The sequence below is a fragment of the Colossoma macropomum genome, unplaced genomic scaffold (genome assembly GCF_904425465.1).
Source record: "Colossoma macropomum unplaced genomic scaffold, Colossoma_macropomum, whole genome shotgun sequence".
Taxonomy (NCBI): Eukaryota; Metazoa; Chordata; class Actinopteri; order Characiformes; family Serrasalmidae; genus Colossoma; species Colossoma macropomum.
Window position 1 is genome coordinate 2,792,830 of NW_023494810.1, and position 27,500 is coordinate 2,820,329.

Consider the following 27,500-nt stretch of genomic DNA (forward strand, 5'->3'; position numbering starts at 1 on the left):
TTTCTAACACCACCACAGTAATTAACCATTAACCATAACTGCTTCTCTACAATGTACCACATTAAACCACTCCAAATGACTTTGTTTATATTTCAACCATTAAATTATGCAGAACTTTTGAAAAAATCAGCGAAATTCCACTTTAAATCCAGTCCTGAAGGGCCACAGAACTGCAGGGTTTCATGTCTATTTCTTTCTAACACAGCAGATTCAACTAATGAGGCTGTGAGGAATCAGTTATGTTAGAGCAGAGAAAACGATGCTATGCAATTCCGTGCAACCCCGACAGCGTCTGAGAAACACTGAGAAATAGAGGTATGGAATTAAAACGGTGCCTAAACTAAGAGCACGTGGATTAAAATGCTTTCGGTTGCATCTCACCCAGTTTAAAGCAGCAGCACAATTCCTTACAGTAAAATCATCTGCCGCTCATATTTCCAATCACCACTCTCATTAAAAACAGAATACAGGCTCCTTTAGCAGCTGACTAATGGTGAAACACTGACACCTAGTGGTAGTGAGGTACTATGGCCGTTTTAAATACTGTTTGGACATTTAAAGGGCCCATATCCTCCATTTTGTTGTATTTTATTTTTTCCCTTGACGTCAACTTCTAACATTCGTGTAGTTTTACGCACCAAAAACGGTCATGATTAACATTCCAACTTGTCTTTAAGACTGATATGTGTAAATGAGCTCCGTTCTGATTGGCTGCACTGTTTTGTCTCATTCCCGAAGCGGTCTAGGCTGAAACACTCCTTATAACTTCAGCATTAATGGGTGGGGCTAACCTGCTTTAAGCCGAATTTGTGTGTGTGTGGGTGTGTATATATATATATATATATATATATATATATATATATATATATATATATATGAGTTCTTGTGACATCACAGAAAAAATGAACTACAAACAGGCTGCTTTTCCATATATGGACAGTATGGACTGCAAAGTGAGTGGAACATTTCAAAACTTTAACAATCTTTACTTATTACTTCATGTTATTTAAAAAAAAAGGGAGAGAAATTTGCTTTTCTATGATATGGGCCCTTTAAATTTACCCCAGCACGGACCGAAATCTTGCATTCATCACTTCGGCAGCATTTCCAAATGGCAGTGAGAGAAAGAAAGTGTAGTACAGTGTGTAACTTGAATACTATTTCATGCAAAATTTCCTGGCACACCACCCTCACTGGTCACCACGCTGACTGAGGGTCAAGGCACATATACATTACGTTAAGTTTTACCCATCAAAATCATGGTTAACCCACAAAAGAGCTCAGCATCTCAATGCCACTTAAAGTGTTCACCTCAAACTGTCTGACAGAGATGGGAGGTTAGCTTCGAAGCACCATGTCAGCTAAAATGACTTAAAACCAAGTTCAATTGAGGTGATACGGCTGAATTCAGAGAGCAGCTGTGAGCTAATTATTTGAAGCGAATCCGAGCGCAAATGAGTCTGAATGTGCGACATTACGTGAAGAAAGCTGCACAGAACTCCAAAGAGATGTCCTGTTAATATTTTATGTTTTCATCAGTGCTTCGGTTGTCTTTCTATTGTTTTTATATTGATCGTTTGCTTAACATGGGTGGGCGTTACTAAGGCCACAGCACACGGGCTGAATTGAAATCTCACCTTCCCAGAGTTATTTCGCTCTATTCCGAATCCCGCGGGGTGCCTCTAGGCGACGGAATCTGACTGGAGGACAATTGAATTCAATCTCATCACGAAAAAAGAAAAAAAAAAAAAGCCATCCAAACAAAATAACAGTGGTCATTTCAGAAGCACATTCAATTTCAAAGCAGGAACGCACCTACTTGTGATGGCTGTGGCTCACTTATTATTGATTTTGATTGAAAAACCAATTCCGTCGCGTATACAATCATCACGTCAATCTCAAGAAGTGGCACAGAGGCACAGAAGTGACTGGGGGGCTCTAGGAGGCCTGCTAGTGCTCACCATGGTAACCTCCCAATTGAGATGGGGGAAAAAAAAAAACGTTGCTTTAATGTTGCCCCTGGGTTTTGGAAGGAACCTCGTACTTGAAGACCACGCTGAAGATCTTGCCTCCAAGCCGCTCGGCCAGCCAGGAGTTTTTGATGACGGCCAGTTTGAGGCTTTCGCAGCTCAGCATGGCGTAGTAGTTGGTGTGGATGGCGCGGCCCATGCCCTCTATAATCACCAAATCCGTGCCACGCTCACGCACCACCGTAGCAAGGACTTTGTCCAGTCGACTGGAGGTCAAAACAAAGAGGTGAAGCAGAAAAAAACTGAATTAGTAACAAATTTGCGAGAACTTGGCAATGATCTCAAAGAGAACTGACACAATTTGCCCCTTTACCCCAAATGTAACTGATTAGGAGAAAACATTGGGTGTCTGAAGTTCGCTTCTTCTGCACTGCAGCTATGAGGCTAATGTATCTAACAAGTAATGGAAACCTGTGTTCACCAATATAATCATGCAAACTGCATGGATAAGCCATTACACACTTGCATTACTCCATGTTTCTGACACTGTTATCTATAAAAGTAGACAAAAGTAAAGACAGAACTCGGGTTGATACCGTTGTTTTTAGCTATGTGAGGCACTTTTGTCTATTTTTATAGATAACAGTTTGACATACTTAAGCAATAGAACACAGAGGGAGTGTGTTATCGCGAAATAACATCACGGCTGTGATTTGGTCGCCGTAGATCATCACAGCCGTGATGTTATTGGCGATAACACACTCCTCGAGTGTTCTATTGCTTTTATACAACAGTTAAATAAATACAGTAATAAATTAATAAACTGGGCCGTGAACGCGGCGTTTCCTATGTTTTAATGTTCGCAGTTCCTTCACCAAATTATAGTTCCTTAACGAGCAGCTTGTTGCTACGTCAGAGTAACGAACTCCGCTCACTCGCCTTAGAAGTACAGACTGAGCCATAAATCTACTGCAATATCAAGTTCAGCTCAGTTTTGTCAGTTTTTGCCAGATCAGTATTAATGTTGTTTTGTTCCAGCCAGTCTGTAAAGCATCTTACAGCCCATTTAGTTTGGCGAATGGTGTTGGGTTCATTTCTGGCTGATTCCAGGTTGTTCAGCTGTTCTTCTGTCACAGCTGCCGACTGAAAAGCTGCTCAGTGGTGATGACAGTTTGGGAATTAGTCAATGGTATGAAAATACTGCACTGTCTGAGCTCGGGGTTTTCTAGACTGCAGCGTCCAGCCTGAGGAAATTCTCCACGTTTTCCGTACAGCTTAAGCATCGCAACGGTTAAGATGAAAAACATTTGGGTGCCCTGGTCCAAAGTGAAAACGAGTTAAAACGTCCTCTACAGAGAACACACCTCTGCATATTTTAATGCATAATTACTGTGTATTTGCTGAATTTAACATATTGGGGTACACAATAAAACGGGAGCCTGTGCAAAAGTTATGACACAATTTATATTTAATTTTTTGCAATATGTATAACTCAGCAAACAAGTAGAAACTGTGCACTACAATTTGCAGAAAATGACACATTCAAGTGCGTTCCCTGTAAAGGATAAGTTAACTTTTTTTCTCGTAGAAAATCAACAAAACGTAATGACGGGGGGTGTTCAAACTTTTGTATACAACTATAATACTTTATGGTTCCCCACAGACATAGAGTTCCAGAGTGTCTTCGCTATAATGACAGAAAATACCTCCTTTTTGTGAAAATCAATTATCCTTATTTTTAAGCAAAAATGTTTTATGGTAATTATTTTTACAAAAATCACTCAAGTCTAATTTAGGCACGCAGTGTGTACAATGCAAACTGGGGCACATAGGTTTCTGTTACTTGTAACCATAGATATACATTCCTAGATGCCGTGTTGTCTGTTGTTCTCTATCTGAGGCAATACGTCTGTGCGTCCGCCATGTTGGAGAGGTCAAGCTTAAATGGTGCAGCAGCTACATTTAAGGTGGAACGGGAAAATTCGAACAAGATGCTGGCAAATAAGAATCTAACTTCAGCTCTGTGTAAGAAGTTTCTAAAGTTAATCTATTATGAATATCTACACAGATTAAGGAATGCTGTAATTTACCGCTACAAAGCTTTAACCATCACTGTAAATAAATAACTACTACATAAAGTTAAGACCCCCTGAATAGACTATTAAATGAAATAAGCTTAATATAAAACCAGAGGAGAAACAATCACATCAACAGGTTCTCTGTGCTTCACCAACCACACAACCACATCTACACAAACATCACACAGACAATACACATCACACAAACATGAGTGTGGATCACTGCGTTCCCTCCGTTATATAATCCTATCCCACTTTCTGAGAGCAATATTCTTGAAACGGCGGCGGTCTTGACGTGCCTGGCTGGATCCAGTCTGTCATCTAGGTATGTGTATCTATGCCTGTAACCTACATTAGCCTTGTACTGAAGAATAAAGAAGCAAAGAGATGCTTTGGCTGATTGACTACATTTGGGTAAGGAGAAAACTGCGAAATTATTTATGTTTTTTGCCAAATTCTCTCTTTAACTGGTAAATATCTCCACAAGAAACAAATTCTTACCTCAAGTCTAAACAGGGTGAACTTGATCCACTCTGAACTAACGTTAACCTGTCGTCTTTTACTGCAGCCCTAAAAACAAACAGCAAAAAAAAGAGAAAAAGGAAACCAAAAATTCCAAAAAAAACAAACAAAAAGAAAAAAACAAATTAAAACAAAACAAAACAATCTGTAACTGTATTGAGGTTGGTGTGTGTACTCACTGGATGACAGGATCCATAGCAGCTATTCTCTCAGTGACTATCAGCAGCTCACTGTTCGTCACATCGTTCAGAGCAGGGCCCGAGTTGCTAGCGAGAACAACCTGAAAGACAACATGTCCACATGCAAAACAAAACATATAATATCCAAACAAATCAGAAGCTGGATAGTGTCCTCTGGGAGGTAATGAACAGCTATGCTGTGATAGACGTTACTCTTACCTCCGTGCCTCTGATGAGGAGTTCTCTTACAAAAGGGAAAACTCCCAGAATTATGTCCATTCCACTATTATCTACGAAAAACAACGCACATTTATGAGGAGGACCCTGCAAAAGAAAGCCAGCGAGCGTAGCGTTCAATCACTTCAGTCCCGAATGACATGTCACAGTTCAAAGAGACAGAAAAATTACAAAGTAAAAGGTAAAAGCAGTGAGAGTCACTAAAGGCCCCATGATGAGATACTTGAGCGATGACACAATGCTATTCTAGAGTTTCAGTCACGTGATTTTTCTGTTGTGGCCGCCATATTTGAGACCGAATTTCTGGCTTTGCTGCTCCGCTTGAACGTAACTAGAGGTGAAAGATGGCTAAAATCACTCTCCTTACTTTGGAAGAGAAAAACGTTCCTCAACAAAGTTGATAAAACAGGCTGTGATCCTCATACAGTTTCCCCTGAACTCCTGGTCCCACTTAAACTGGCGAAAAGATACCAAATCTGTGTTTTCCTGATATATTTATCTCATACTCAGCCCCTCCCCCTATTCTGGAGAGTCTCTCACAGCATTTAACAGCACAGAAGCCCACCGGCTCTTCACGTCAGGGTGGGTAAAGGATCCCATGGTGTTCATAAAGAGGAGAAACACTCCGTCATCATAGGAGGAACGACATCAGCTAATTAACACAGATGTGATCAATGCTGGCCTTTAGATCACTTTAGCTGAAGTTAACAGCCGAGAGATGAACAGTCGCCCCCCTAACGGAGCTGCAGACCGCCGGTATAACTTCACTCTCTGTTTCTGATTTAAATGACGTTTGAATGGAGAAACATAAGCGTTAAATATCAGACTGAATGTTGTGGGTCGGAAAACGACGTTGTGTTTCGACAGACGTGATTCTGTAAGTTTGCTAGTGCAGTTAGTTCAGAGTTCAGCTCCAGTCCTGAAACCCCTGCACTGCATAACTGTGGTTTCCTGGTTAAAATACCTGATATTATTAGCTAATTAATCCCTTCTTGAGCTGAACGAGGTGTGAACAGCAGAGAAACACTAAACTATACAGTGCAGCGGCTCCAAACCTGGAGTGAAAACACTGAATTAAGGTCTGTGTGTCTCTCGTCATTCTCGTCAATCGTTCAAAAAGCACAGAATCGCGCAGCCATTCCCTGATTCGGTCCTCAAAATGGCGGCGACTATACAGTGTGACATCAACGCGAAATGCGATAATAGAGATTTTACTGAAACTCATTAAACACTAAATACTGCGATATAATGTAAATTATAGCTCATACTGCAAAAGTCTGTTTTAAGTAATAGTGTAGACTTTGCTCTCCTCAGAATCTTTTCACTGAAGCACAGTAGAGCTGTTAAACAGTTATGTTCAAAAACACATTAGCAGAAATCTTTATCCAGACTATCTGTTACTACAGTTCTGTATAGTGCAACAATATTGTAGTCAACTGTTTATGAATGACTCTCATTACATGTGTGTGCAATACTTCCTCACTGCCCAAGCCAGTGTATACATGCAAACTGTGGAGCAGATAAAGTTCAGAGGTTGTATTACAGAAACTTCTTAAGTCTTCTTAAGTCTTTTCTAACTCTGCGTTTTAAAGATCTCAGACGCTGCAGACTCGATCTCCACCGCCCCTCTGATCACCTTCGTGTCTTAATGTTGATGATGAAATATTACAGTGATGGTGGTGAATAATGAGGAGACGGAGCTGAACATGTGTCTGTTTATTAGGAGGAGTAACGTTAGCTCACTCAGCTAAAGCGTTTGGGAAATGGAGACTGAAACTGTGGAGACGGTGACTCCGATAAACAGCATGAAACGCTGTCGCAACAGTCTTAACTCTCAGTTTATCGCGCTTTAGTTTGTTTGTCCTTTTTTGTCCATTAGTAACAGAAGCTTGGCTAACTAGCTTGATTACATGTTTACGCTTCAGCTGTGCGAGTATGGCCGGTTGCTAGGTAACAGACATGAGAGTTGATTGCAGATTTTGATCATGTGGATTAAGATTCTTAAATTGAGATAAGTTTTGCTTCTGTAATATGACTTTGTGAAAAATCTGATCTTGACTTGTCAGATCTTAAGTTAAGACAAAAAGATTATAGAAAAGATTATAGAAAAGTTTCTATAATACGAAAGTGGTGTTTAAGGTAGTTGGTCAAACACTACAGAGCGAATTCAAATACTAATAAACAAAAGGGCCTTGCAATGTACAAAATGCCCAAAAGTTATTTCGTTTGGGGCTGTAATGTCAAATACAACGCCAGCAATGGTTTAAAAGAGACTGATCACACTGTCAAATAGCCTTGATCAATTTTAAAGCTTTCTAAATAAACATTCAGAACAAATCAGGACAGATCATAACATTTAGCACCAAACTTCTAATGATATTCAGCTTTTTTTATTCAAGAATTTATAAGCCTTAATTCCTACATCTTTGGGTTAATCAGGACTGTTGCAGCTGCCAGAGGAGTGGCTATATCGGCACTGTCCAGCATGGCCATGCTCCCTCGTTTACCGTGGGCAACTTTGCAACTTTGTGAAAAGAAACATTTGCAGGTTCAAACTACTTCAAAACATTTTGAGAAGGATTTAAAGAAGGACTTCTAACTCAGACTGAACTGTTTCTGAGGACACTCGACAGAAACAGACAACCTGAGCTCAGGTAGGCTGCCTGTAATAACTGAGCTAACACTGCTTGAGCTGCTGGAAAGACAACTTTACAAAATGTTTGTTTCGGCTCAGCAGAGTTAACTGAAATATACGGGGGTACATTTCTGTTGTCATCTATAAACTGAGCTCACAGACTCCAGTATACATGTTTTCTTCTTGTAGTGCAGTTGCACTTCTATCATGGGAAGCATGTTGACAGCAGTGTCACATAAACCATCATATAAGGTCCTCACCTTCAGCCTTTCAATCCACTGGCTGTAGGCATCCACAAGCCAAGGTCGCTCTAGAAAAAAACAAAAACATTTACAACCAAATCCGATCTCTCTGACACGATGGTTCACACTCGTTTAGGTAAGTGATTCAAATCCGTCATTAATGTGACGAACCGGCGTCCTGAAATGACCCTCATGCGCACATCCTACTCAGTAACGTCACGTGAATGAATCACGTTCATCATCAGCACAAACTAACGAGCAGAACGAGCTTCGCTGAGAAGATAATTAACTCTGATCAGCTCTCAGCTTCATTATTAGAGCGAGACGAAGGAGAAAAAGGTGAGATGAGCTGCTTTTCCACCGTTTACAGGCTTTAACTTCTGTTCGGCGCTGCTGCCATGGTAACGCTGAATGATGGCGCAGCACAGCGGAAAATAAGCACATGAATTCCGATCTGAGCGTCACATTAAGGTCGCATGAATCGGAAACGTATCCGATCTAGGACCACATACGAAAGTGGCTCAGGTCGGAGTTTCTCTGCATACTTTGTTACCCTGTTCTTCAATAGTCAGGACCCCCATGGACCCTCACAGAGCAGGTACTATTTGGGTGGTGGATCATTCTCAGCACTGCAGTAACACTGACTTGGTGGTGGTGTGTTAGTGTGTGTTGTGCTGGTCTGAGTGGATCAGACACGGCAGTGCTGCTGGAGTTTTTAAACACCTCGGCGTCACTGCTGGACTGAGAATAGTCCAGTTGCTCTGTGGTCGTCCTGTGGGGCTAACAAAGTACGCAGAGAAACAGATGGACCACAGTCTGTAACTGTAATCATATGTGACTGTCTGGTTCTTAGTAAATCAGATTCTTCAGGATGGAGGAAATAAAGACTTCTTACCTTGTAACTGGTGTTTTGCCTCTTCAAATCCAAACTCTGGATCTGACTCGAGAACACTGGAAAACAAGAACGTTGGGACTCCTGAAAATTCTTACCACACATTACACACAGTTTCCAAAAAAGTTGTGACGCTGTAAAAAGTCTAAAGACAAACAGAATGTAATGATGTGCAAATCATTTAAACCCTATATTTGATTGAAAAATAGTACAAAGACAACAACTCAAATGTTGAAACTGGGAAATTTTATTATTTTTGAAAAATATAAACCCATTTTGAATTTGATGCCAGAAGACATTTCAAAAAAGTTGGGACAGGGGTCACGAAAGACTAGTAAAGTTGTGTAACATCAAAAAAAAAAACAAAAAAAAAAACTGGTGGTTGACTGGCAACAGGTCAGTAACATGACTGGGTATAAAAAGCATCCCAGAGAGGCTGAGTCTTTCAGAAGCATAGATGAGGAGGGGTTCCCCACTCTGTGAAAGAGTGTGTGAGCAAACAGTGCAACAATTACATGCAAGAATAATGATTTTCAACGTAAAATAGCAAATAACTCATCATCTACGGTTTACAATATCATTAAACGCTTCAGAGAATCAGGAGAAATCTGTTAAGAGATGTTGTTAAAAGTGTGTTAAAAGAAGAGGTGATGAAACACAGTGGTAAACACGCCCCTCTCCCAACTGTTTTGGAACGTGTTGTTGGCATCAAATTCAAAATGGGCAGACATTTTTCAAAAAACAATAAAATTTCTCACTTTTAACTACTGCTTTGTTGCCTTTGTACTATTTTTAAATAAATTTAGGGTTTAAATGATTTGCACATAATTGAATTCTGCAACTTTTTTGAAAACAGGTTTGTATATTAAAAACAAAAGCGTTCGAATATTAATATAAATATGACAGAGATATTAAAAGCAGCGACTCTAAGCCTTTGTAAAAAGTATATATCACATCTCTCTCATTCACGTCACTCACTCAGACACAGCTTTGGCCCCCCAGTCAAACACGTTGCCAGCTAGAAGGCCTCTAACCAGAGCGAACTGCCTCTGATCCCAGCTCAGCTCCTCCAGAGACTTCACCACCTTCTGGTAATATTTCAGCGCCATGTCGTTCTCCCGCTGCTTTATCTGTGAACACAGAAGAGCTCAGGAGAACCCGACCTCCACAGTGTTGTAGCAGCACATCTATACCACAGCGTAAAGAGGTAAAGGCAAAGAATCATTAGGGAATTTAGAAGAAAGAGGTCTGTGAAGGTGATCAGGGTTAGGATGGTTCACAGCTTTAATCTCATACTGTGGTACTGAACCCAATGATAATTACACTGTTTTGAGTTGGAGTAATTTAGAGTCTGAGTGATAAAATCACAGTACAACAAATAGGAATTAGGATGTTTTTATTGTTAAATAAACAGGGATATTTAATTGTCCTTTGAGAAACACAATAAGAGGAAGTCCACTCATTTTTCTAAATTTTGTGCATAATTAAATTGTTAATTTGTAAACAAAGTTATTCATCTAGAGAAACTTACTAAACCAGAATTGTTCACATCACATCCCTAAAAACCCCTGCAAAGAAACTTATTACATGAAATGAATAGAAACACCCTGCCAGATGCCTAAGATACTGTTTTATAATAGTTCTACAAAAAGTATGTATTTGCATCCATCCATCAATCCGTGGATCGGTCCAGTTCATGGTGGCGAGGTACATGCAGGGCGATATAAAGGCAAAAGGATCCCTAAAGAAAACTTTTTTTCCCCAGATTTACCACAATTTTACCATTTATCACCTTTTGTATAAAAAACTTTAGGTTTTTTATACACACGTAGGTTTACTTGTTCTTTTTTAACCCTTAGAACCCTACAGTTTTTGGGATTTTGTTTTGGTATTTTGGATCAATTACAAATACAACTGCAATTATAAAGTATTTACATGTGGCAGTCACATGCCATATATTGTTATTTTCAGGAGACCCTGGGCTGCTCAGATACGCCATGATTTGACTTGTAAATGCTGACAGAAATTTGATATCTTTATAAATTTGGGTCATTTTTAAACCAAATTTTACCTAGCGCCTGCTACATTTTGCATTTTTTGCATATAGAGATTTTTTGCAGATAGTTATCTTTTCAGAAATAGTCTGGAGTGTCTGTGAGCTGATAGTGCAATAATTTTGAGAGTGATTCATTCATTTGGTTATTATGAGTAAAAATAAACAATTAGCATAAGGCGGATGTTTTTTATTGATTTTCTGTACTCTTGGATTCAGGCTGAGTGCTAAAACTGACACACAGCAAGACAGGCTTTATATTTAATTATAAATTGAGTTGCATATTTAAAATCAGATATTTTAATACTCAAAAACAATGTAAACTGAAAGAGCTAAATATTATTCATTTTAGAATCATATTTGTCATATTTGTTGTTATTTATCTGTCAAAATGTGTTTTAGGGCCTGTTTGTGTGATTTTGAGGGAAAGAGGGAAAGTGCACTCATTGTGTTGAAAGGGACACTGCAGTTTTATCGCCTTTTTCCGCCCTCCACCCCCCCAAACCCCCCCCACCTCTTCTCAGCAGCATGTTTTCAGCAGATTTTACATAAGGAAATCTGTCATATTGCTCAGGCATGCAGTTTGCAAAATGCTTATTGGTGGCAAAAAGCTTCTGCTACTCATTAGCTACGTTAGCCTCACAGCTTCAGTTCAAAACTAAAGAACAAACTTCAAACACCAGATGTCTTGCCTGATCGACCACATTTGAAGTGATGAGGAAAACTATACAAATTTGTGTTTTGGCCAAACCATCACTTTAAGGAAAAAAAAAAACACTTTTTGAGGAATCCAAGATTTAGAGACACTTTTCTGTCATTATGAAGATGGACATTATGAAGAACACCGCACTCAAACTACAGACTGCTAGTGCACTTGAAGCTTCCCGGGAGCCCTACATCACTTTGTCCATTCAAGCACTGATGATCTAGGCATATAGCAATTATTATCTTTCAAAGGAGAACAAAAAAGCAGTTCAAACCTTAGAATAGGGGTCAGGGAAGTTAAACTCGTTCAGACAGTGTTCTCTTGTGTCCAGCAGACTTCGAACAGTGAGGGATCCGTAAGCACTTATGAACAGAAAAAGAGAGACTGAAGTTAGGAGGAGGCAAATTCAACATTCAGTGAGAGCTGCACAATTAATACGATGCCCAAAAGTATCCAGACACCCCAGCTATTTAGTGAATTCAACTACTTTAAGGTGCACCCACTGCTGACACAGGCGCTCAAACAGCTTGAATAATCTCCATAGAAAAGCAGTGACAATGGAGCAGGAGCTTTCCAGAAGAGTAGAGGCTGTTACTATGTACAAACTTTTACAGGGTCATGTTTTTGTGTCTTTTTCTTGGAAACTATATGAAATGAGTGGGTGATTATTATATTGTTATTCAACGCTATCAAGACAAAACCTTGTATCTATTTCTGATTTTTGTCTTAAAATTTTGAAAATGTTCGTTGGCTTTTACATTTTGTTTAAATTTCATGATGAATAGGCCAATAGAAATGGTTCAAAATGAATTATGTTTTTATTAACTTCAATTTAGGGCTGGAAATGTTTTTTTTCCCCCTTCCTATAAAGTTGGCACTTCGAAGATACAAGGTTTTGCATATTTTCCATCCCGTTCAGCAAAGCACAAACACAGACACCCAAATCATAATATGTGCACACTTAGAAGATCTATAAGAGACAATATTAGATACTACTGAAGCCGGAATTTGAGGTTTTCAAGCAACAAAGGTAGCTCTATACTGCTGCTGTTGGAAGAAAACCTCATATCTCCATTATTGTTGTTTTTCGGTTTTTGACATAATTTGAAAATACCTGTTGCTCTTTACGTTGTGTGTAAATTTCATGATTAATGGACTAAAAGAAACGACCCAAAATGACTTGGAAAAAATTCTGGTTCCATTGACTTACATTAAAAGTAAAGTAGGTTTTTTCCTTCTCCTGTAAAGTTACCATTTTGGAGATACGAGTTTTTTTCCCAACAACAGTGATATGTTTGAGGTTATTATGCTGTGAGTGGTAAGCTGTGGCTGAGCCACAATGTGCTCAACATGCTCTCACAAAGGCTGGTGGCGGAGTGTCTGCAGCTTGTGTCGGTACTTCTGCCGGAACTTCTCTGCCCTCTCGGCTGCCTCGGGCTGGTCTTTTTGGCTGGCCACTGCTCGCTTCACCACCTGTCCAAACACAACAGAAAAGCCAATTTTAACCGATTCTGTATACACAGTATTCACATACTGTCCACTTTATTAGCTGGAATTCGAGGCTTAAAGCAGAATGAAGGTCAGTGTTTGACCTGGAGTCACTGAAAAATGTTCAGCAGAAAAGCTCTGCTCGTCATGTGTCACCTTTCACAAAGTAACCAATCAAAAAAGAGGGAGGGTGAAACTGAACTAGAGAGTGAATCTACTGTGAGCCTGCTTCATATACCACGTATGAAACTTAAAGAGCGTTTTGATTTTACACACTAAAGATCTGGAACACATCACCTGTTTTTAAAAAACAGTTTAAAACCTATTTCTTTACTTTAGCCTTTAACTTAAGTATTACTTTTATTTTCTTGTTAGTTTTTTGTTTTTTTCTTTTCATTTATACCTTTATCTTGTGAATTTTAATTGTATTTATTAATATATCCATTTTCTGCTATTTATTATTTGTTTATTATATTTTGTTTTGTTTTCATGGCTTTCTCTGGGTCCAATCATCCATGTGGAAGGCACTCTCAACCGACTTGGGTATGAATCCATCCTTGCAGATCACAAACACCCATACATGCTGATTGTTTTCCCTAGGGCCGATGGGATCTTCCAGCAGGACAATGAGACAATTCACACGGGTAGAAATGCCCCACATTGGTTGGAACAGCATGACCAAGATTTCCGAGTACTCCCCTGGCCCCCTAATTCCCCAGACTTGAACCCAGTTCAGCGTCTGTGGGACCACCTCGATCATCATGTTCGCTCTATGGATCCTCCCCCCGGCCCCCTCCAGCAGCTGTGGGATGCACTGCAGTCAGCATGGCTCCGGATACCTGTGACAACCTACCAGGACTTTAGGGAGTCACTTGCAGCCCGTCTAGCTGCTGTCCGTGCTGCACACAGCAGTTACTCTGGATATTAACTGGTGGTCATAATAATGTGACTCGACTGTAAAGTACCTATTCAGCAGCTGAGGCCCTTATTCATGCTCCTGTAACTGCTAGAATTAGGTATTGCAAAGCTGTCCTCTACTGAGTCCCTGCTCAGTTTAAACAGATCACACTGTGTGTAAAATTCAGCTTCAAGGGTTCGTACCCACAGTAGACCCTGGGATGACATTAGCCCTACCTTAAAGCATTTACACTGGCTCCCTGTATGTTTTCATACACAGTACAAGGTACTTTTATAGATAAGCCCCTCCTATCTATGTAGTTTAAATCAGCCACACTCTCTAAACCACACTCTAAACCACACTCCTTCTAAACCAGGGGTTCTCAAACTTTTCCACATTTTTTTTTTTTCCAAAAAACTTTTCTTTTTTTCCTGAAGGCCTCTGAATTAGGGCCTGAGAAAGAAACCACTTCACTTCAATCACAGAAACCAAAATTTGCAGTTATGTTAGAAAACATAACATGTTAAAGAACATATTGCTGTTGTCGGAAGAAAACATCGTATCTCCAAAATGGTAACTTTACAGGAGAAGGAAAAAACCTTCTTTACTTTTAATGTAAGTCAATGGAACCAGACTTTTTTCCCCCCCAAGTCATTTTGGGCCATTTCTTTTAGTCCATTCTTCATGAAATTTAAAGAAAATGTAAAGAACAACAGGGATTTATTATGATAAAAACCGAAAAACGACAAAAATGGAGATACGAGGTTTTCTTCCGACAGCGGCGATATGTTTGCAGAGATGTCAAAAAAGTGGAAAAAGAAGAAAAGGTAGATGTAGGTGTGGACTGTGATTTGGAGCTGTAGTCCATTATGTTTTCACTGCAAAAACTCTTGTGGCTCCCACAGGAGTCACTGTTTGGTCTGGAGACGTCTCTGTAGTTTTGAGGGTTTTAGCACCTCATTTGAAATAAAACTCACTGAACTCACTGGGCTTTTGGATTAGCGTCATCACAATCAACAATAATGATAAACATTACTTGAAATCTGCTTCTTTGACATTAGTTTATCAATTCAAGTTTAACTCGGGTCGCTGATGCTCGGCCAGAAATCAAACACAGATCTTGGCTATTATTTTAAGGCTCATCTGTCGTTTTAATCAGCTGCAGCTTGAACTGCAGGAACGATATAAGAGCAATGAGAGTCTGTAAAGAGTCAGAGATTAAACAGGCAGATTATGCTGACAGTACAGCACCAATATGCTGCTAGAAGAAGAGGAAAGCCAGCTCTATTGAATGAATTCCCTCATTTCATCATAAAATGCGTTCCCATTAGCAGTGAACTGAACAGGGCTCGGTTGGAAGCAGACCGAGACCTGCGGGTTTTGCTGGACCGGTTCAGCTGTTTGGCGCAGACCCGAATACAGGTGGAGTGTTCACTCACGTCAAAACGGAGCGAACTAAAGAAAAAAGCCCTGAGGATCCTCTCCATCTCTGGCAAACTGTTTGCACTGCGTGTCCGTGGCTGCATCATCTCAAACTGATGACGTTTAGTTACTGCGATGTTTTCATTAATACGTCTCTACCAGCCCACTACGAACTACTGCCTCCCCCTGAATACAGGCCCATAGACCACAGATTGCAACAGTCTCCACCAGGAACAGTGCACCTGTACATCTTTCTCTATTTTTAACACTCATCTTATAATGACTTGTTCCTCCGCACATTTTCGTTTAATATTATTGGTTTACCTATTGTTGATATTAGTAGTACTTAGTACTTTTTCTCTTTATTTAAAGCTGCACTATGTAAGTTTTGGTGATTGGGATACCTCTATGGTGGAAATGTATGTGTGGAAGAATACAGGGTGATTCAAAAAGATTCATCCGATTTCAAAGCGCCATATTTTTATAACCGTGAGGTGCCTAGGAGCCAATCACAATCCAATTGAAAGAGGGGGTCATAGAGTTTCTGTCACCGGAAGATGGCTCCCTTCAGTCTGAGAGGAGATGAGACCCCTGAGCAGAAAGCGTTCTGCGTTCTCCACTTCAATAAGAGTGAATCCGTCATAGCTGTGCAGTGTGATTTTCGTGGCCAGTGAAGCTCCAGCAGCTCAGAGCGTTCGTCGCTGGTTCCACAACACTGGATGATCTCCGAAATCGCACTGAAAGAGCCGTGAGTGCAGCGACACCCGACATGCTCAATCCAGTATGGGATGAATTTGACTATGGTGTTGATGTTGTCCGTACAGCTGGAGGAGGTTCATACTGAGACCTTGTACAATTACATAATAAACTTCATGCTCATTTAAACCATTTACAGTTTACTGCACTGATCTGAAATTGGATGAATCTTTTTGAATAACCCTGTATTTTGTGCTTCGGACCTCTGCCTGAGCGGTTAAATTTGATGTTCGCAAGCGACCTGAATGGTGAGTATAAATAAACTTCTATTATTATTGTAAATACATATCAAATACATTTCAAAATACAACAATCATAGGTTAAAGTTGAAGTCACTATGTGGTTCAGGGCATCCAACAAGCCACAGAGAGGCCTTACCCCGTCCAGTGCTTCCTCAAAACAGTAGAGCCAGTACTCTCTGGCCAGTGCATCCTCTGTCAGGTCCACCGTGTCAGGGATGTAGGAGGAGGGGTCCTGCAGGAGGGGCAGATTCACCAGCTGCCTCTCCAGACGGTCCATCTCCAGCATATCAAACTGGACACATAAAAGGAGAGAGAGCAAGAGATCAGAGCAAAAATACCACTTTACTCCCGTAAAGTGATAAACTGGCCAAAAACCTAATTTATACAGTTTACCCCATCCCAAATGTAGTCACTCATTCAAAACATATTTAGTGTTAAGTAATAGAAAATTCATAGTTGTGCATTATGGTGAGTAGCATCACGTCGGTCACATTATAAACGTGAAAATGTCTTTAAATATTGTGATATTATATTTTTTCCAAATTGCCCACCCTTGTGGTCAAGAAGAGCTGTATTTATTGATCAGATCCCCAAGACTCATGTTAACGCAAGGTGTAAACAAAGCTTTGGATCTGTATTGCAGAATTCTAGATGTCTTGGCTGATCGACTACATTTTGGATGGAGAGAAAACTGTAGATTAGATTTTACGTTTAACCATCATTTTAAGAGTCAACTCAAAAGAGTCATCAGAGCAAAGTCTGGGGAACTGTGTGTTACTTAAGGGAGCCATTTTGATGGCAATACAAAAAATTTCTAGCATTAACATTGAGCAGTTACACTGATCAGGCATAACATCATGACCACCTCCTTGTTTCTATGCTCATTGTCCATTTTATCAGCTCCACTTACTATATAGGTGCACTTTGTAGTTCTACAGTTACAGACTGTAGTCCATCTGTTTCTCTGATACTTTGTTAGCCCCCTTTTACCCTGTTCTTCAGTGGTCAGGACCCCCATGGACCCTCACAGAGCAGGTACTATTTGGGTGGTGGATCATTCTCAGCACTGCAGTGACACTGACGTGGTGGTGGTGTGTTAGTGCGCGTTGCGCTGGTCTGAGTGGATCAGACACAGCAGTGCTGCTGGAGTTTTTAAACACTGTCCACTCACTGTCCACTCTATTAGACACTCCTACCTTGTCGGTCCACCTTGTAGATGTGAAGTCAGAGACGATAGCTCATCTGCTGCTGCACAGTTTGTGTTGGTCATCCTCTAGTCCTTCATCAGTGGTCACAGGACGCTGCCCACAGGACGCTGTTGGCTGGATATTTTTGGTTGGTGGACTATTCTCAGTCCAGCAGTGACACTGAGGTGTTTAAAAACTCCAGCAGCACTGCTGTGTCTGATCCACTCAGACCAGCGCAACGCGCACTAACACACCACCACCACGTCAGTGTCACTGCAGTGCTGAGAATGATCCACCACCCAAATAGTACCTGCTCTGTGAGGGTCCATGGGGGTCCTGACCACTGAAGAACAGGGTAAAAGGGGGCTAACAAAGTATCAGAGAAACAGATGGACTACAGTCTGTAACTGTAGAACTACAAAGTGCACCTATATAGTAAGTGGAGCTGATAAAATGGACAATGAGCGCAGAAACAAGGAGGTGGTCATAATGTTACGCCTGATTGGTGTATTAAAAAAGAAAAAGCTGCAGTACATTAGCTTCTTCAGCCTAATTAGCCACATAGCAATAGATCAATGTTTTCCTTACAATGCTGTCAAAATGCTCCCCATCAGCATCACATTTCACACGGCAGCAAATTCTCAAAATATCCAAGACAGTGAGTTCGCATCCACAATTAGAGCACTATAATCTGTTATCTACTGCCTTGCGTACCCCTATGGCGATGAGCAATATGCAATAAATTCACCACAACTCTAAGTACACAAACATTACTCTAAACAGCAAAAAACAGAGGATCAGCACTTCTCACAGTAACCAAAAAGCCAAAAGAAGAAAAGAGCAGAAAGCTGCAAATGAAAGCACTTGTGGACAGGTACTTACAAGGAACTGATGGAAAATGTTTAGGGAAAGAGGGAAGAGATGGATGAATGGAAAAGAAGTGAAAAAGAACATTAAAGAACAGAGAAAAATGGAATAAACAAGCGGCAATGACGATGAAAATCAATTTCTTAAAATTATAGTTTTAAAAAAAAAAGCTTTTTTGCTAGGGATGGGCGTGGTTATTCAAATACACAGAATTCAAACTCGTCATATTCCAGCTGGATTAGTTTCACCAGAGGAGGTCCGGTAATGTGAATTGTAAAAGACCTAACTGGCTGGTTTGTACGAGTAAAGTATTTGTATAATTTCCACAAATTACCTCAGACAGCCTGGATTTAAACGTCACTGTCCAGCAAAGTGAGCTCATTCAGATTTACAAATGCCGCCCAAGGCAGAAATCACCCTGTCCCATGAGAAGAACTTTTAAGATGTTTTATTTTCATTCTCCTTTTAATTAGTCCATCACCAAAAATGTTGTATAATACAGTAGTTTTGCTTTGAACTTGAGGATAAAAGAACTGTGAAACTCATCATTTACCGTTAGCAGGATCTGTTATTACATTACTGTGAGGTCGATTAGAACAGGACTACTATTACAAAGGTTCTCTGGGTTCTACAAATTATTGAAGGTACTTATTATTACTCAGCATGCGCCCGTCCCCTGGGCCCCGAAGACGGCCGCGAGAGCCGGCAGGAAGGCGGGGCCTGAACTCCGAGCGAGGACGAAGCCCGGCGAGGACGGCGGAGAGAGGAACACCGCAAGTGAGTGGGGGGCGGCAAAGAGTCCCGAGACCCGCCTCCTGTGGACCGTCTCGGGTCCCGCAATGAGGCCCCTTTAATTTGCCTTAAGTTTGAGCCGGGCAGCCTTGCATTGTTCTAATCTGATTTTTTGCTCAAATCTGATCTCTCTGACACGATGGTTCACACTCGTTTAGGTAAGTGATTCAAATCCGTCATTAATGTGACGAACTGGCGTCCTGAAATGACCCTCATGCGCACATCCTACTCAGTAACGTCACGTGAATGAATCACGTTCATCATCAGCACAAACTAACGAGCAGAACGAGCTTCGCTGAGAAGATCATTAACTCAGATCAGCTCTCAGCTTCATTATTAGAGCGAGACGAAGGAGAAAAAGGTGAGATGAGCTGCTTTTCCACCGTTTACAGGCTTTAACTTCTGTTCGGCGCTGCTGCCATGGTAACGCTGAATGATGGCGCAGCGTAGTGGAAAAAAAAGCGCATGAATTCCGATCTGACGTCACATTAAGGTCGCATGGCCACGAATCGGATATGTATCCGATCTAGGACCACATATGAAAGTGATTCAAGTCAGATTTGAAAAGATCATGCCGCGCCACGCTATGGATACTGCATATTTGTACTGGATTAAAATCACAGATGTCGTCTATAATAACTTAAATAACAGCACCTCCACAGGTAATACAAATCCAGCTTGAGTATGGCTATAAAACGTATTCATGTAATTGGTTACTCAAATAAGGCATGTATATTTTGAAATAAACAAAATTGAATAAATCGTGTACTATGAAGTTGTTTTGTGTCCCATTTTAAGCAAAATGGCCCTAACTAAGCAAAGTCATATATCATCAGAACCATAGGGTACAGATCACTTCTTATGCTAACTGCATGCGCTAAACAAATCTTAAACTTCAAGTGTTCCTGTATTTTTTTGTTGGGATATTTAAACACTATTTGTTTAATTGTCTAAATCCTTACTTTCTATCTGGCTACTCAATTTTCTCTACTGGTAATAGGGAACACAGACGGGTGGTCTATGAGGGTACACTCACTGTGCCGCTGCGAGCTCGCTGCATGGGGTTCAGATCCGGGGAGACGCTCATCAGCCCTGAGCTGCCAGCGTAGTTCTCACCCCAGCTGTACTGGTTCGGATCTAAACAGAAACAATAAATACATTTATAGTATTTGCAGAAAAATGTTACCATTCAAAAGCATTTCAGCCAGAGTTTAGGTTGAGTGTGTCCAAAGTTCGAGGACACTTTGACTGTTCTGAAACGGTCGCTGTTACTTTCCAATTGAATTTGAAAAATACTTCGCTTCAACAGCTTTGTGTCCATACTGTGTCTTCCTTGGCAAAAAATGGCCAATAAGTATAACCTATTCATTTTTCAGTGTCAAGAAAAAAGCAGAAAACATTGGAATTACACACACGCCTCAACAACTAAATATCAACTTTTACAGTATTTAGTTTGTTCACTCTTTGTCTTTATTACAGGTTCCACTGTTTTCGAGAGACCTGCTTTCAGTTTTTCAAAATGAGTATTTTTCCACACTTTAGTTCCACAGTTCAGTCTTAGAAGCTGGTTGCAATTTCTGCTTTTGACAATGCAAGTATATCCAAACACATTCAATGATGTTGAGGAGTGGACTCTGAGGACACCAGCAGCTCCTTTGTTTATTTCCAAATTGTCTTCTCGTTTGTCTATTTCCTTTTTTTCAGTAACAGCTTCTTGACTGCTACGCATCCTTTCAAACTCATAGTGTTGAGTTGTCTTCTTACAGTCGAAGGATGGACCGAAACACCTGCAGATTTTTTCATATCTAAAGCAAGAGTGGAGCATGATTTTCTCCTCTCTCTCAAAGATGAAAGCTTTAAGTTCGGTTTACCTGATGGTTGTGGTGGCCTATCAGGTCTTGCATGATTGTCAAATCAAATCTCCTCAGAAATATCGCCCAAAAATGTACTTAATGGAAGTTTTAACTGGAAATTAAATAAATGAAAGATGGCCTCTCACATGTGTACATTACTGTAAACAGCTGAAAGATCTGAGTCCTGAGCTGTGGTATTATCCTCTTTGGTATTATCCTCAAGGTAGAGCATTTGTGTTTTTTTTTTTTTTAGTTTTTGCAAAAAAAAGATCTGAAGAGTTTTCTATTTAAGATATGGAAGGCTTTGTTCACACAGCAGGTAAAAGTGGCCCAAATCTGATCTTTTTCTTCATATGTGACACAGATGTGTGTCTGTGTGTCAGTGTGAACAGATAAACACACTGAATCTGACATTTTCAATTCTGATTTGAGACCCTTTCATATGTGGTACTGAAATCCGATACATATCCGAACTGCGGCAATGCGACTCAGTCTGAACAGCCAGATCGGAATTCATGCAACTTTTACGTCAATCCAACTCGACATTCGTCATAATTTTGCGCTGCTGAGACTCAAACATTTGGGCTGATGTTTCTCTACCAAAAAATTGGAAGGCACTTATCAAAACCCTCCGTGTTTGAAGAGATTTCTAAAGAAATGTCCGAACGCGGCCGCAGGAGAACGAGGCTGCAGCGTCAAAGAACAGTTAAAAGACTGAAAGCAAAGTTTAAAGAATCCGAGGACGCGAACCAAAGAAGTGACCGCGCCCTTTTTATGGTGAACTGAACTCATTCTGGGTGATGAGTCCAGCTGTCAGTCAGTGAAGCTTCATGATGGCTCCTGTGATGCTGGTGAAGATGAAGCTGATCCTCCGGGAGCGACTGGCGTTCGTTGGCGGTCGTGATTGTTTACCTCTGGATGAGCCGTGAAGCAGCGTGACGCTCTGATCTTTTGCGCATGTGGCTCAGTTTAGGAGCTGATCTGTTCAGACTGATGTCGCATACAGATCACATTTAAAAGATAATCTGAACAGCCAAACAAAAAAAAATCAGATTTGGTGAGAAAATCAGATTTGGGCCACTTTTACCTGCTGACCAACATATTCAGTGTTAAAAACATTAATAAAAGAGGTTTCCCTAATTTTTTAACAGGGTGGGTACCTCTTTCCATGTTTTAGAAAACAACTTACTGTCTTCTTCTGCTCCTTTCAGAAAAGCCCCAATGGCCCCTAAATAGCCTTCATGTCTTAAAAACAACGCCTGCACTTCTCCCTGCAAAACAAAGACAATGTAGCATCCAAAAAGAATTCTGTTCAGTCTTCAGCTAGGACAATGGGCCTAGCTACACCTTGCATTAACATGCATTTATGGTGATTGGATCACAATCAGACTTCAGAGATTTCCACATGAAAAGCAGGTGAAAACACCCCCAGGACACGTTGTGAATGGGTTACGATTGGATCAGTTAAACCACATTCGGAGGTGGTCAGAGACGGATCTGGACCAAATTTAACGTAGTGTAAATGGAATGCGTTTCAGATATCCGTATACAACTACATGAGCAGAAACGCTGAGTGCTGACTAGCAGGTGAGAGAACAAACAATGAAAGGAAACACGAAGGATACATGAAGCTGAAGTTGGCCTCAACTAAGCGCCGTCTTCACTTCAGATTGATGAGAATGTCCAAGCTAAGCCTGTCGATTTGTGTCGTATCATGAAAAAGAAGTGTTGACCTGCTTCTTTCACAGGAAAAGTACAACTGAATCTCATCGAGATACGATCCAAACACAAACTACATGTTAATGCAAGGTGTAAACAGGTTCAACATGTAACAGTACAGCTCGTACATCCAACTGCATTTGACATTATACATGTATTGATATACGTAGCAGGTAAAATAATGGGCTGGTTACTTAAGCAATAGAACACGAAAGGGAGTGTGTTATCACAAAATAACATCATGTTATTGGCGATAACACACTCCTCGAGTGTTCTATTGGTTTTATACAACAGTTAAATAAATAAAGTAATAAATTAATAAACTGGGCCGTGAACGCGGCGTTTAATATGTTTTAATGTTCGCAGTTCCTTCACCAAATTATAGTTCCTTAACGAGCAGCTTGTTGCTGCGTCAGAGTAACGAGCTCCGCCCACTCGCTGCACAGCCGGCAGTTCGTTCTGCAGCTCCTCACACTAAATTCCCAAACTGTCATCACCACTGAGCAGCTTTTCAGTCGGCAGCTGTGACAGAAGAACAGCTAAATAACCTGAAATCAGCCAGAAATGAACCCAACACCATTCGCCAAACGTGTAGTCTGATCTTCAGAGTCTGACCAAATCAGACTGAGCCATAAACCTGCAGCAATATCAAGTTTAGCTCAGTTTTGTCAGTTTTTGCCAGATCAGTATTAATGTTGTTTTGTTCCAGCCAGTCTGTAAAGCATCTTACAGCCCATTTAGTTTGGCGAATGGTGTTGGGTTCATTTCTGGCTGATTCCAGGTTGTTCAGCTGTTCTTCTGTCACAGCTGCCGACTGAAAAGCTGCTCAGTGGTGATGACAGTTTGGGAATTTAGTGTCGTCTCATCTTCAGAGTCTGACCAAATCAGCTGTCGGTCAAATGTGATCTTAAAAGTGTCCGTTTTCTGTTTGTGGCAAAGTAAAAACGTTCAAATGTCTTGAGCGTCTCCTACAGCTGTCAAAGTCGCTGCTTAGCAACAGCGTCTCAGCAGAGTGATACAGTGTTTGTGTAAAAACTAAATAACAGCACGGTTAGAACGCTTCTCAACCAATCAGCTCGCGTGGCCGGAACTAACTGTTGTACAATACGTACTACTATACCGAGTTGAAATGGAATGGAATGACATTACCTTGGTGAAGAAGTTGATGCTGTAGGTGATGGTGTGCATGGTGACTGGGTGTCCACGGATGAAGAATCCTCCAAAGTACACTCTGGTCAGATTATGCAGTTTGGCGTACAGGCAGGCCAGCTGCCCAATATCATTACTGATCATGTGCAGCAGGCTCTTGGCCATGTCTTCTTTGGAGAACTCTGATCAAACATTGGATCACAATCATAGTAAAAAGTTAGTGAAAATCTTTAGAGAGAGTGTAAGAGAGAGTCTTTTAACGGCTCAGCAAAAATCAAATGAGCATGGTTTTAGTAATGCTAACCATATGCAAGAAGACTTTGAAAAGACTTTGAAAAGACTGTTGAAGGACTAAAGTCTGACACCCTCTCTCATCCAAAAACAATGTCAGAGTTTTTAGTCAGAGAATATGATTTTTCAAAGAATGGGGATCTTGCAGTGTCGCTATTTGCAAAACTGCAACTAGATTTTTCAGATTATTTCCCATCATGCACCTGGTAGAAATTTACAAGCAGAGAAACCTTTTCCTTCTCCACTCTGTAGTCGTACAGATGGGAAGACACTTTGACTGGGCGTGTAAAGATCTGAGGCTCAGCCCAGTTCATAGAACTGTATATTCTGGCAGATCATCACTCAGAATGGTTTTAATTAACCTGTAAAATGTGCAGCTACTTTTTTATTTAACATAAAGATTCACACATCAACAAAACAGGCAGTGATTCAGCACTGCTGATTGGGTGTCATGACCTAAACCATAAAAACAAACAAACAAAATAAGAAACCACTGCAACAGGAAGCCTGCGATAGACTGGCGACCTGTCCAGGGTGTATCCTGCCCTCCTTTTAATGATGGCTGGGATAGGCTCCAGCACCCCCTGGGACCCAGAAGGATAAGCAGTTTAGAAATAGTGTGTGTGTGTGTGTGTGTGTGTGTGTGTGTGTGTGTTTAAAATTAAATTAAAAAAAATAATAATTGATGATTCTTTAATAAAGCCGTTCTTAAAGTCCTCTGCAGATTTCCTTACATCACTGTTACACTGAGTGAACCTGAAATATTAACAGCCAGTTTATATGTTTAAGTAAATGATTATTGTTTTAAAGTGGAGCAGATGCATTTTCTCTCTCTCTCTCTCCTTTCTCTCTCTCTCTCTCTCTCTCTCTCCCTCCCTCCCTCCCTCCCTCCCTCCCTCCTTGCATTAGCCAACACTTAAAACTTACCACAATATTAAACACGGTTGATTTTGTCGTAGCATCAAGACGAGTGTTAGTCTGACCTAAGACGGCCATCGTGACCACCTCACACTAAACGATCGAGATGCAGGAAGACCCTCATGATTTTATTCTGACATTGGAAATTTGTCTGCGACAGCGAAATCGCTTTTTAAAGTCGTCTGGTCTGGCATAAGTCTTTTTTTAATTTTAAAGTATTTAGCAAGTCTATTTAAAAATACTTGTCATTTAAAGCAAATATGTCATGATTCAGGCATGCAGTTTGCACGATGCTAATTCAGTGTATACTCTCTTACATGCTACTATTTTTGTGCACTACCATTCAAAAGTTGCCACGTACTTGCCATATTAACGATGTTTGTCATTTCATATACAATACAATGTCAAATTCAATATTAAAATTTTCATCCAACCGTATTTTTAGAGGTTTCATTCAATATTTTAGCAATCTGGTCAACAAGAAATTATTACATGATAAATCAAACACTATAATTAAGCATAATTATCTATTTAAATTTTTTTTTCTCAATTTATTTTGAGATTTGGTCTCCACTTTTGAAATATTTTATTGTAACTTAGTGATGTTCGGTCTTAGTCATTTAAGAATCTTTTATACTGCCTCACTCGTTATTTGAAATCTGTGAAGTTACACAGAACCAGCACATTAACATCATTTTATAGTCCGCAATTAAATTTTATGAGACCAGTGATCACAAGCTTTTGAACAGTAGCGTTCGTTCTTCAGCACACAGCTTTGTATTACTCTTTTGGGTTATATCCGAACCCTTAAGGCTCTCCACGTCAGAACACAAGACCTTTCACTCCATTTCTTAACAGGAATAGCGAAGAGAAGACGGAGCCTGAAAACTGGGTGAAAGGTCACCCGCTTGTGTTTGCCAGAGGAAAACAGTCACGGTGTAATTATTAACAAAGGTGCGAAAAAGTACAACCAAAACACTGGCCGGGGGGGTCATGTGGGTCACCTTTGTCTGCGGTGGCCGATTTGCCGAAGCTGCTTGCTATGAGGTCTCCCGTTAACCCTAAAGAGCCGTATGCACCCCCGTAGATGTCCTTCACCAGCATGTCCACATTGGTATGCTGCCCCTTGGAGGCCAACTGCAAAAGCTCATCAAATCTCTGTTATGGTCAGAAGGGAGTTGAATTAATAACAATAATCAAAAACAGAAGACAGAAATACCTCTGGGACGTACCTGGATGGAATATAAAACACAGACACATGCAACCAGTGGTGGACAGTAATGAAGTAAATGTAATTCGTTGCTGTACTTAAGTAGTTTTTTTGTGTATCTGTACTTTACTGAAGTTTTTCCATTTTGGGTGACTGTTTACTTTCACTCCACTACATTTCAAAGTCAAATATCTCACTTTTTACTCCACTACATTATGAGAAATCTGTCGCTCCTTTTGGTTTATATGTGCATAAAAACATATCATGTCAAAACAAAAGAAACGTGAAGCAAGAACACCAATCAGGGCACAGCGCGCTCTTTGTTTTGAGCTTGTTTTGACCTGTTGGACATTCAGACCCAGTGCAGCACACAGTTCAACATCAGTGCAACTGTAAAAGTTTGGGAGAGTCTGTTCAACATAAATGATGGAAGAAACTCCAACCTAACTTTGTGTAAATAAACCACAATGTAGAAATATGTACACATATGCAGTTGTGACTGACGTGTCTTTATTCTGAATTTTCTGAATACAAACACTATTTCATTTAATAGTAAATTTGTTTTGGCTAGTTTATGTTTATGAACAGAGACCTACAGATGCAGTTTAGTAAAGGAAACTCATTTGTGAATCTGAGTTTAAAGTTTTTTATTAAACTTAAACTTGTAACTAAGTTTCTAAATCCTAATATGAAACTTTACTTGTTTGTAAAAAGTGATTTCAGAGCCACTCAGCGTCACTAATTAATGACCTTCTATTAAAGACTGGTTTACCAAGAGAGACACTGGAGTATTTTCACCTATAATGAGTTAATGAAGCGAGTCTTGTTACAAAAATGATAACAGGACATCAGAGTCATAATTAATCTTTTAGTACTTTTACTTTCGATACTTAAGTACATTTGAAGGCAAATACTTTTGTACTTTTACTCAAGTGGAGGTCTAAAGGGAGGAACTTCTACTTTCACTGGAGTAATATTTTACCTTGGGTATCTCTACTTTAACTCAAGTATGTGGTTTGTGTACTTCGTCCACCACTGCATGCAACTAAGCAATTCACCTTAGTCTTCGTGAGCAAAGCTCCAAGACCCCAAAAGGTACCACCGCCAATAGAACTCCCACCAATGCGCTCATATTTGTCCTCTGATTCAACCTTCAAAGAGAGAACACATGCTGAGAATTTGTCTAGTTTCATT

At 40.3% G+C, this 27,500-nt stretch overlaps 1 protein-coding gene across 3 annotated transcripts in view; it reads right to left on the bottom strand.

The window, feature by feature from the left end:
* Positions 1-860: 860 nt before the first annotated feature.
* Positions 861-27,500, bottom strand: part of pank4 (pantothenate kinase 4 (inactive)) — a 32,991-nt gene continuing 6,351 nt past the window's right edge. For 2 of the 3 annotated variants that reach the window (XM_036559610.1, XM_036559612.1), the window contains exons 5-20: positions 27,365-27,457; positions 26,101-26,254; positions 23,888-24,069; positions 22,209-22,290; positions 20,203-20,303; positions 18,390-18,395; positions 16,457-16,612; positions 12,875-12,987; positions 11,789-11,876; positions 9,734-9,885; positions 8,759-8,814; positions 7,882-7,931; positions 4,969-5,073; positions 4,750-4,850; positions 4,550-4,618; positions 861-2,236 (exon numbers count right to left, since the gene is read on the bottom strand). In XM_036559610.1, coding sequence (XP_036415503.1) covers positions 2,008-2,236; positions 4,550-4,618; positions 4,750-4,850; positions 4,969-5,073; positions 7,882-7,931; positions 8,759-8,814; positions 9,734-9,885; positions 11,789-11,876; positions 12,875-12,987; positions 16,457-16,612; positions 18,390-18,395; positions 20,203-20,303; positions 22,209-22,290; positions 23,888-24,069; positions 26,101-26,254; positions 27,365-27,457 — 1,737 coding nt within the window. In that variant the 3' untranslated portion in view covers positions 861-2,007. The remainder of the gene's footprint in view (positions 2,237-4,549; positions 4,619-4,749; positions 4,851-4,968; positions 5,074-7,881; positions 7,932-8,758; positions 8,815-9,733; positions 9,886-11,788; positions 11,877-12,874; positions 12,988-16,456; positions 16,613-18,389; positions 18,396-20,202; positions 20,304-22,208; positions 22,291-23,887; positions 24,070-26,100; positions 26,255-27,364; positions 27,458-27,500) is intronic. The other variant, XM_036559611.1, reaches the window with a different exon arrangement.